This window comes from Hyperoodon ampullatus (assembly GCF_949752795.1).
Source record: "Hyperoodon ampullatus genome assembly, chromosome: 10".
Classification (NCBI taxonomy): Eukaryota; Metazoa; Chordata; class Mammalia; order Artiodactyla; family Ziphiidae; genus Hyperoodon; species Hyperoodon ampullatus.
This window is the reverse complement of record NC_136923.1, coordinates 44920883-44932652: the sequence shown is the minus strand read 5'-3', so window position 1 is coordinate 44932652 and position 11770 is coordinate 44920883. Positions and strand designations below refer to the sequence as shown.

General features: G+C 41.6%; 1 protein-coding gene across 1 annotated transcript in view; it reads right to left on the bottom strand.

Annotated features, from left to right (window-relative positions):
- Nucleotides 1-3834: 3834 nt before the first annotated feature.
- Nucleotides 3835-11770, bottom strand: part of MYRIP (myosin VIIA and Rab interacting protein) — a gene marked incomplete at both ends in the record, with an annotated part of 178689 nt that continues 170753 nt past the window's right edge. The window contains 4 exons of the mRNA XM_079713826.1: nt 3835-3867; nt 7862-7980; nt 9399-9459; nt 9572-9676. Coding sequence (XP_079569952.1) covers nt 3835-3867; nt 7862-7980; nt 9399-9459; nt 9572-9676 — 318 coding nt within the window. The remainder of the gene's footprint in view (nt 3868-7861; nt 7981-9398; nt 9460-9571; nt 9677-11770) is intronic.

Below are 11770 nucleotides of genomic sequence, written 5' to 3'. Positions count from 1 at the left end.
TACTCGGAGTGTTGGTGCAGATTGGCTGCTCAGTACAAGCTTTTTGGTCTTCTGGGTTAGGGAGGCTGAATGCTCGGGTAACTGGAGTGTGGCTGGACCCTCTTGGCTGTCTTCCATGTCTTGCTGTCCTATGGGAATACGGTCTGGGGGTTGGGTGGGTAGAGAAGTCAGGAATTCTTGGTCCAGAAATGTTGCCTGAAGAGGATCTCAGAGGGTCTCCTAGTGTTGTTATCCCAGCCAGCCCCATCTGAAATGCCCCACCAACTTAAGTGTTAGCTTGTTTGTTATGAATGTTTAGCAAACGTTATTGTGCCAGGCACATTAATGGTAGTGTAGACAAAGGTAAACTGAGGACAGGGATGACTGGATTTATCCCATGATCTGTGTTTTTGCAGGGAATTCTGATGCCCACTCAAGCTTGAGTATTACTGCATTAGCCTATCAGGCAGAGGAGGATCTTGGCTTCTTCTTCTTCTCCTTCTCCTTCTCCTCCTTCTCCTTCTCCTTCTCCTCCTTCTCCTCCTTCTCCTCCTTCTCCTTCTCCTTCTTCTTCTCCTTCTTCTTCTTCTTCTTCTTCTTCTTCTTCTTCTTCTTCTTCTTCTTCTTCTTCTTCATCTTCTTCCTCCTCCTCCTCTTCCTCCCCCTCCTCCCCTTCTTTCCCTTCTTCTCCTCCTTCTTCCTCTTCTTCTTCTTTTTTTAAACTATAGTTGATTTGCAACATTGTGTTACTTTCAGGTGTACAGCTTCAGATTCTTTTCCATTATAGGTTATTACAAGATATTGAATATAGTTCCCTGTGCTATACAGTAAACCCTTGTTCTTTATCTATTTTATATATAGTCGTGTGTATCTGTTCATCCCAAACTCCTAATTTATCCCTCCCCCCTTTCCCCTTCGGGAACCATAGTTTGTTTTCTATGTCTGTGAGTCTGTTTCTGTTTTGTAAGTAAGTTAATTTGTATCATTGTTTTAGGTTCCATATATAGGTAATATATGATATTTGTCTTTCTGTCTGACTTCACTTAGTATGATAATCTCTAGGTCCGTCCATGTTGCTGCTCTTGGCTTCTATTCATATTTTTATTCCCTCATTCATTTCACCTTAGTGGTGGGTTCCTAGTCCCATCTGGGGATGGCAGGGGCCAGTGTTTGGGCAGGCCAGCCTCAGAGGACCAACAACTGCCTCTGAGCCTGTGCAAGACTCTGGGAGAGTCACTGCCTTGCTTGCCACTCAGCTACGCAGTCCCTGCAGAGGTGGGCAGGGGCTTTTCCACTGATGTCCAGGCTTCCCTCCAGGGTCTCACCCAGGGTTCTCAAACTTGGCACCACTGACATTTTGAGTTGGATAACTCTTTGCTGTGGGGGGCTGTCCTGCTTACTGTAGGATGTTTAGCAGCATCCCTGGCTGCTATCCACTATATGCATGCCCTGCCCCCACCAAGTTGCGACAGTGTCCTCTGAGGCACAAAATCACACTGCCCCTCCTCCCTGCTTTGAGAAATGCTAGTGTTACCTAAGTGACCAGTCAGTGGAGGTGGCCCTGGGAAATTCTGTGCTCAGTAGAACAAGCAATGAAGAGGTGAGTGGTGTAACCGGTAGGAACATGGGGTGTGGGGTAGCCGTGGCTTTGAATCTTGGCCCCTCCAATGACTACCCCTTCTTCACTCCCACTCTTCTCTAACCAAAAAAAAAAAAAAAAAACCATACACCCACAGACATTATTTCTGTAAATGACTTTTACTTCTTTATCATTTCTCGACAGTAATTCTTGGCAATGTGCATATAACATGAAGGCAAGCATACTTTCAGAAGTCATCAAAGATGTGGTCCTACTGGCCTCATTTTCTTAAACCATTAAAATATCTTCATTTATAAAAATTAATCTAAATATAAATATTGACACTGAAGATCAAAGTCACTTGATGACAAAATAATTCATCTGGAACTATAACATATGCTTATGGATTTTAATAGTAAATTAAATCTTTGCACTTATTTGGCACAAGGAAACCTTTATAAAAATTCAAATGCCATAGAGCAGGCTTCTTCTTCTTTTTGTTTTTTTACAAGGCTTACACAGTACACATTTTTGTCAAAGAAAACTGAGTATTTTAACACTGTAACACAACAATAGTTGCTTTTCATGCCTCTTAAAGAAAACGCTCTATTTGGAACTCAGATCTTTTTGTTGTGTTTTTAAATTTTTATTTGTTTGCTTTTAATCACACCAACAGAACAAAAAGCCAAAGATTTACTTTATTTCAAAGGAGTCGTTTCTGTTGGATAACACATACACAGCATCAGCAAGGAGTATTACTAGAAGATAGGTAGACCCCCATCAGGAATGGATCATAACACACATTTCAGCAGCAAGTCAGGTCTGGAAATGTGCACAGCAGCAAAAGATTGTAGAAGTGGAAAACAACACAGAATGAGGCTTTGTCAGGCATTCGAGTTATAATTAGCTTAAAGGTCTGACTTTGGCAAATTAATCACTCTGGCCCTCAGTCTCCAAATCTGAAAAGTGGGGATACCTACTGAATAGGGTTGCTATTAGGATTAAAATGAAAATAATATTGCCTCCTTCAGAGCAGTCACTTAATATACATCAATCATGCTATTCCCTTGCCTCCCATGTTTTGCCTTCTTCCTCAGATTCAGAATTTTTCAGGAGCAAATTTAAAAAAAGTTGCTAATGCTCAATTAATTGAGTGAAATTCCAGTTCCATTTGCTTTTATAAATACACTGTAAATAGTCATGCATGTGCGACCACACATGTGGAGTTAATGTCAGCTCTTGTGTCTGTTGAATTCAATTTGTCCTTGCTTTATTCAGACATGGAAGTTTTCTCAGGTCTTAACCATTTTTATCTTTAAGGTCATTTTACTACTTCTGATGAATATTTATTGGGAAATAAATTTTGGAGGACAGCGTTTCCTTGTGTGGTTGTATCCTGTAATAATCCAGTTACCTAAACCTCATTTAGATGCAGTCAGTGCTAAACCACATCTTATTGATTCTAGACAGAGTGCTAAAGTTAAGCCAATGGTGGGCTTTTGCAAGCCCCTCCCCCCTTCAGAAGGAGGAAACTCTCAGCGAGTCCAAGGAAGAACCCTGAATTCTCGATGAGATATTGTTTCAGATAGACGTGGGCTGGCATGGGTGAGTCAGAGCTTTCGGTCCTGTGGCTTGTGACTGCAAAGCAATGGGAGGAACTGGTGGTGTGGTGGGCTAGGAGCCAGCAGGAAGGAGGTGGCTGGAGGGACACCTTGAGAGTTGAGGGCTCCCCAAGTTCGACAGCCCCTAGTGCTCACTACAGGGGTTTTCACTTTTCTCCTTAGCATTTGTAGGACAAAGATGCTTGTGAGAGATTAATAAGAACTGATGAGTTAAATGTTAATACCCTTCCCTCCACTATCCCCCGATCCCAACAATATATTTTGGGGAAAATTGTTGACATGTAATACTAGTTGATTCAAAGGGATTAAAAAAGGAAAAAAATAAAAAAGGTCTTAAAGACAACACGCAGTAGCAAAGCGAACAGGGAAAAGATGCATCTTTTGAACTGGAGCTCTACTGTTGGAAGCCAGCGTCTTGGTTTTCTGTCTTGGATTCTCCTGGGAGCCTAAGGCAGAGTAGGCAAGACCTTGATGCTGAAGTCTGGGTCTGCTTTCTGGCTGAGGTATCAGGACAGCCCTGTGCAGGGGTGCACTGTGGCCTCCCCACGCCCTCTCCTCAGGTGGAAATCCGTACAGTATTCGATGGCTGTTGGGTCAAGGCACTGTCGTGTACGGCCGGAGGCAGTGGGTCACTGGCAGTGGAGTTCCATTGTGCTAATACCTCACAGCAGACTCCAGGGTGGGCTCCTGAGGGGAGAAAATGAGCAGATGCAATCAGCCACTTGGTGAAAGTGAGGAGAGGCCATTAACAGCAACGTCTGCTGCTTTTTTTATGTTGTAAAAGGTATTCATGCCCATTGACCAGTGAAATATTTCACAGTATTCAAAAAGTGATGCATTTCTTACATGTACTTCTTAATCCATCTGAAATTCATTTTGGTGTATGGAATAAGGCAAATTGATTCCCTTCCCACTGCATCCCGTTGGCTAATTTCCCAAGCAGAGTTTTTAAAAAAAATAATCTATACCTCCTCTACTGGTTCCTAATGCTTAAAAAGTCATATAACACATTCTCATATGTGCCTGTATCTATTTCTGAGCTTTCTATTCTATTTCATTAATCATTAGTTTCTTTACAACTTTTAATTGGTTTTAAAATCTGGCAGGAAAATCACTTTAATTTTGCAAAATGCTCTTGTCTATTCTTTCTGATTTATTCTTACATGAACTTTAGTTCCAAGAAAATCCCACTGAGAATTTTATGAGAATTGCATTAAACTATAAATTAATTTGGAAAGAAATAACTGTTGGTCGGATTTATTAATCAATATCTCAATATTAAAGGTATTGGTGGATTCCTGTAAAATTTACCTGGTAATTTATTATTTAATGTACTGCTGCATTTAGCTTGCTAATTTTTATTTAGCATGCCTCATCTCTCTGAAGAAGTACTATTGGTGTGTGGTTTGTATGCGTCTGTTTGTGCCTGTGTGTGTAAGATGTGTACATACTTACCAGCCCTGTCAGCCCTTTAGTTGTTGGGGTTTTAACAGCTTTACAACATGAATCTTTTAGTTTTGAAATTTTTTAATCCTCTGGAATATTTCATATTGCATGAGAATTAGCTCATAAAAATTTATCAGCAAAACCTTTTGGCCAGAGAAGCTTTTTTGAAGTTTTAATAAACTTAAAATTTTTATTTAAGTCAGTTTTTACTGATACTCTGATTTGATCCTGATTTTACTAGAACTAAGACTTTAAAATTTATTAGCATAGATTTACATCACATTGTATATTTAAATAAAAAATTTACATCTCTATTAGAATCTCTTATTTTTTTATTTCTTGGGTTTTTTTTTTCTTGAATTGGCTAACAAAAATTTCTCTATTTTCCCAAAGAATAAGCTCTTGGATTTATGATCATTTCTATAGCTTTTTGGTTTTAATTGGTTTATGCATTTATCTTTGATGTCTGAAATTCAAAGTCTAGTTCACTTGTTTTGCTTCTTCCTTCTTTAATAATGAAGAAAAGATTTAATACTGTGAATTTGACTCAGTGTGGTTCTGTATGTATCTCATTTGTTTTGATATATGTAATGTCTTCACTTTGTAAATGCTCTGTGGATTAGCTTTTTTCTTTAATCCAATAGTTACTTGGAAATATGTGTGAGATGTGCACGTTGTGTGTGTGTATGTGTATACTTGTGTATGTGGGTGCACATGCTTTAAAACTTCTGAGTAGGGTTTCTGACTATTTTAATTTTTGTTCTAATTTTCTAGATATGCTCTATCCAATACGGTAGACACTAGCCACAAGTGGCTGTTTACATTTAGATTATTTTTTTTTAATTTATTTATATTTTATTTTTGGCTGCATTGGGTCTTCGTTGCTGCGCGCAGGCTTTCTCTAGTTGTGGCGAGCAGGAGCTACTCTTTGTTGGGATGCACAGGCTTCTTATTGCGGTGGCTTCTCTTATTGTGGAGCGCGGGCTCTAGGCGCGTGGGCTTCAGTAGTTGTGGTACGCGGCTCAGTAGTTGTGGCTCGCGGGCTCTAGAGCGCAGGCTCGGTAGTTGTGGCTCACGGGCTTAGTTGCTCCACGGCATGTGGGATCTTCCCAGACTACGGCTCGAACCCATGTCCCCTGCATTGGCAGTCAGATTCTTAACCACTGTGCTACCAGGGAAGCCCTAGATTAATTAAAATTAAATAAAATTTAAAAATCAGTTCCTCCAAGGCAGTAGCCACATTTCAAGAGCTCAGTAGCCACTTCTGGCTGGTGACTACCATATTGGGCACTGCAGATATAGAACATTTCCATTATTTCATAAGGTGTATTCTTTACCAGTGGACCACCAGGGAAGTCCCTCTTAATTAAAGCTTAATAATTACACTATTCAAATTATCTAATTTGTATTTATTTCTGGTGTACTGGGCTTCCAAGGGCTGATAAGGGAATTTTAAAGTCATCAACCATGGCACATTAGATTGCGTTGCTCTGTTGTTTTGCCAATTCAAGAAAGTCTCATGATTTACTTACTTTATTTTATCAGTATCTAAAACATCCTCCCTCCCTGTTTCTACTGTGTGCTTCTTGCCTTGAATTGTACTTTGTTTGAAAGTAGTATTCTTGCCTTTTCTTTTTTGTTTGCATTTATTTAGCATAGAATGTTGTCTATTCTTTCATTTTTAACCTCTCAGTGTTATTTAAAGTTAATTTATTTAAGAAATAATTTATTGAGGTGAAATTTACGAAACATAAAATTAACCATTTAAAAATGAACAATTCAGTGGCATTTAGTACATTCACAATGTTGGGCAACCACCGCCTCTATCAAGTTTCAAAACATAGCATCACTCTAAAGTAAACCTGTTACCCATTAAGCATTTCTTCCTATTCTCCCTCCCCAGAGCCCCTGGCAACCACTGATCTATGTTCTACATCTATGGAAGGTAATTTATTTATTATTTTATTTTATTTTTTAAGAGAGGGGGATCTGGAGCTTTATCCTTTAAAATTTTTTTTATTTTTAAAGTTTTTGTTGACATATAGTTGATTTACAATGTTGTGTTAGTTTCAGGTATACAGCAAAGTGATTCAGATACACACACACACACACACACACACACATATATATATTCTTTTTCAGATTCTTTTCCCTTATAGGTTGTTAACAAAATATTGAGTATAGTTCCCTGTGCTATACAGTAGGTCTTTGTTGGTTATCTATTTTATATATATTAGTTAATCCCAAACTCATAATTTATCCCTCCCCCCACCCTCCACTTTCCCTTAAGGTAATTTATTTTTAACTATCTTATTTATAACAGACTCCTTCCCTGGCCCTAGTGGTCTGCCCTTTTAGTGTGATAATGCTTCTTTTTAGCTCTTTGAAGTACCAGCCAGGAGCCAGGTAATTGGACTTTGAAAGGTCAGGGGTAACGGCTGGCCAATGAAGCAAAGGCAGTGGGCAGCACTGTTGCCATATGGTACCTAAGAGATGCAGTAACTTGTAATTCAAAAGGGCATGCCCACCATTATGCCATTATCTGGTGCTTCTGTGCTCATGACACAGGGACATGAGGGGGCGGAATGGGAAGGGAGTGACAGGTGATGCATAAAAGGCAACAGAATAAGTTTTGCCTTTCGTTGCTTCAGTCTTGTCACCCAGCCATTGTCTGCCCCCTCTGCATAACTGGTATCACTGAGGCGGTTTAGCTGGGTCTTCACCTCCCATATAAGCAGCATCAAGCATTTGCAAAATTCTGAAGCATATGTTGGTGTTAGGGTAATAATCCCTTAGCCCTCTTATATGATCTCCAGGTTTATGCAAATTATCCACTGTCCCTTCCTTTGCCACATTTATGGGCAGCTGCTGACTTTTTTCTGGAACACAAGTAATTAATGGCTTAGAAAAAATTTAAGGAAGAGTGAATATGAATCAAAAACAGAATAAAAACTCTTATACCTCAATCAGACCTTATATTTCTGTCTACATATTTTTATTTCTCTTATATTAAATCTGGTTCATACAAGGAGCTGGAGATATAATTGACAGGATGTATCCACATACCCAAGAGGTTAGCAATATAAGGACCCCCACCACCCAACCAAGAGACCATGAGACCATGCAGGAAGGATGCTTCTTGGGGCTCTGACTGGGGACCTACAGAAAGAAGGGCTACAGAATGGAGGTGCCATCAACAGTGACAGTAATTGGCATTAAGATAGAGATGACTTACTATCAAATCCTTGGTAGTGCTTTTCCTTTCTGTAGTCCTGTTTGTCGAGGAGTCTTGGAGAATGAAGTTGCGGTTAAATGTTTTAATGGTGGTCGCTGAAGATGCCTCAATTTTTTCAGCTAAAAGGAAACACATAGGAATAAGTATTATCCAGAAGCTGGACTGATGGTTAAGGAAGAAAGACCAGGTGTCCAGATTACCCAGATTTTTGTTCTAGACTGGCATCTCATTCTGGTCCATAGGTCTGACTGCGGAAACTTTTTGTTCTGTTTGTTTGATTATTTATTTATTTATCTATCGATTGATTGATTGATTGATTGATTGGTGGACCAAATAAATCAAGGCATCATTGGTGGCTTTCTAGGAAAAGGTAGCTTGGAGATAATCCAATACAGTCTACAAACTCTTATTTGCAATTCTGAAATATAAAAGGCTCTAAAAACAGCAAATCTTTACAACTTTGGAGTCAAAATTGCCTGATGTCAAAACCTGACTTAAACTGATATGTGGCCATTTCAAGTCCTTGTCCCTCTCATGGAGCATGAACATTGTCACGCTTTGCTGCAGGGATATTAATGTGTTTATCAGATGCTACTCCAGACGCCACGGGAGGGGGCTGTCATGAAATACACAGTACATGTACCATATTACCTTTCTAAAGTCCAAATAATTCTGAAACATATATTGACCCAAGGGTTTGAAGTAAGGGATCGTGGATCTGTAATATATTTTAACTGTTTAGGGCTCTGGGGAATATAAAGTAGGCACTGAGTAAACATTCGTTGAACAATGAATGGTGGAACCAGGACTCAAACATATATCTTCTGACTTTCTACTCTTCTAGTTTGCAGGTCTAAATTTCTAGTTTGGCATCATCATTCTGTGGCTTCTGAATCTAGGGAAATTGTTGAAAATGTCCAGTAGATAAGGGTGATAGGACTGGCATTGCTGGAATCCCTCTAGGTTGGGCTCTTTGTTAGATGCTTTTGGTGTCCTTCCTGCATCTCCCTGACAGTCAACCATTCCAGCCCACTCTGACAGCATCCCACTACAGGCATCACCACTCTCTCTTGGCCCATGAATGCTGGGGTGGGTCAGAAGTACCAGGGAGTTAATGCCCCTACCAGAAATAACCTTCAAGCAAAGATGAGAGTTGAAATATCTCATCTTCCTATTCTTTGAGATGGAAACTCTGAGGTACGTTGATACTGTCTCCCAGAAGTCCTCTGCAGGGGTTAGCCTCATTTGCCCAAAGCAGCAAACTACTAATTAAAGTACATTATATTGGCTTAATTTCCTTCCCTGAATCTTTTCTTTCTTCCCTTATCAGTGTTTCTTGTAATTACCTCCCAAATCACATCTTTGTCCCAGGGTCTGCCTCTTGGAGGAATTCAAGTCAAGATAGACTCTCCACAAGGGCAATTCTGGGTGAGAACACCCCATTAGATCTGGTCCTCAAACTCAGATCTCTGAGTTACTCTGAGTGAGTGAGTCAGGCTTAGTGCTTTGGTGGCTCTGTGGTTTGATTTAAGCATACCTTTCATCGGTGGAGCAGGGAGTTTCCTCCTCTGCTGCCTTGATGTGTCTATGGTTTGTACCTATAAACAGAACACAGGAATCAGTACACCTTCGCAAAGCCAGAGATGTTTTATCTTCTACATTTTCCAGGTCGTGCAATATTCCAGCAGAGGGAGTGAGGGACAAACGCACCTGGTTCCTTTGCTTCTGATCTCGTTTTCTTGTGAGGCGCCCACAGGGTGCTATGTTTAATCCTGCAATGGTCAGGGCTGAAATCCGGCTCTCAATATCAGAAATCTTAATGCAACAGAAAGGCGGAATCAGTAGGGAGAAAGCCCAGGAGGGGGAGAATCTTTGTTGAAAGTATTATGACTCTATGAAGAACAAATCTGCTTTGATATATGCTCATTTATTCATTCACTCATTCAACTTCCACCAAGCACTTCTCTATTTAGTACTGTAGTGAGAAAATAAACCACAGGCCTTTCTTTGTAAATTTAATTTTCCAGTTGTTAGCTCTGTAGCATGTCACCCCTGTCAGAGGACCCCTAGGGATAAATGGAAGCCCAGGGCACGATGGGCATGATGGCCCAGGGCCATCTGGCTCAGCATAGGGGTGGGGGTGGGGGTGAGGGAAGGCTTCCAAGGGAGACAACACGATGTGAGCTTTGAAAAGCAAGTATGATTTATAGGTCCTGCTTCCTTCTTCCGTGACTCCCTGAATCCAAAACCACAGCACCAGGTCTTAGGAGGGAAGCCCAGCAGCCCCTGGTTCAAGTCCATTTCCTCTATTAAGAGGCCAAGTGACCTTGAGAAACTCCCTCCTCTCTCTGGGCATCAGTTTCCTTTACTATAACATCAGTAGGTCAGAAGGAGCTCAGATTTTTTTCCAACAATGTTTTAAGGTAGATACAGAGAACAAGAGCCCACTCAGCACCCGGAAAGAACCCCGGTCCATCCATGTCCCCAGGGGTGAAGAAAACACGGTCCCTCCTCTTAGGAAAGGGCATTACTATGTGCCGTTGCCATGTTGAGTGCTTTAAATACATGAACTCATTCATGCTTCATTCATAATCCTGTGACATGGGTACCATTCTCTTGGTTTTACAGATGAGGAAACTGTGGCTTAGAGGGATGAGTAACACACCCAACATCTCACAGCAGAGCTCAGCATTAATGCCGCTGCTCATGATCTCACCACGTTGCCCCCTTCTCAGAGGCCTTGCCAAGGCCTGGCATGGGGGACACTGGAGGAGGCTGGCAGAGTCGAGGGAGGAGGCTGGGATCACAGCTATCCTGCTGAGATGGCACACCCTGAGTGTTGCTGGGGAATCAGCCAGGAAACCTGAAAGTGGGCCCTGCTGCCAATGTGTGTGCCCTCCGCCCCGACGTCTCCATTGCCTCCCCGTCCCTAAGCTATTTTGTGCTGCACAAGACGAATTCTAATTCTGTTGCCATTTACTGAGGGCTTCTTTGGACAGAGCCCATTGGGATAGATGCTATAGGAAGTGCAGAGAGAAGGTCTGAAAGGTCAGCAAATATGGGAGATGCTTCCCCTATCCCGGAGGAGCGGCAATCTTACTCAGATAAGGAGGAGAAGGCAGATAAAGGCCAAGACTGTGGCAGCTGGTGAAAGAATCCAAGCTGGCCAGCAGCCAGCCCCCAGAAGGGGCCACTGTGCAGCCCCTGTCCCTTCCTAGCCCCCAGATGCCTTCCTATTCTCATTCCTCAAATTTCACACTGAGAACGGCGTTCCTTTGGTTTATAGACCAATAAATTGCACAAACTTTTATCAGTCATTTGCAACTGATGTGGATTGATGCCCACATTCTTTCCTGGAAGCAGTTTTGATGGAGGGCTTTGCTCAGAGGGCCCTGGGAGACAGGTCAGTGGGAGAGCAAGTTGCTGACCTCCTGATTTGCTGACTGCCAGGCTCTAGAATAAGAAGGGTTAATTTTTCCAGTTTTAGTCCACAGGGCAAAGGATGCAGAAAGAGGAAAGGAGACTGCTGAGGGCTGATTTTGCTTACATTTTGTTTATCTATCTCTCTATCTATCCATCCATCCATCTATCACGTTGTATCTAACTGTGTTCCATTAATCCCTAAGACTGCATATCCAGTGACCCTTACACTTGCTAGAAGGGGATGACCAGTTCTGCTCTGGGTTTCCTGGGAGCCAAAGCAAAAAGATCATTTTACGGCTCTATGCCCACAAGATAAAGACCAAGTACTCAGAAGAATAGCTTTTCTTGATATTAAGAGTTAAGAGAGACCTTCCCCAGGAATGCCCACAGAGGTGGCCCTGCAGGATGCAGTGGACAGCATCCTTAGCACGCTGCCCGTGCATCATCCTGCAGTTGGCTTCAGCACCAGGCAATCCTGTCAGATTA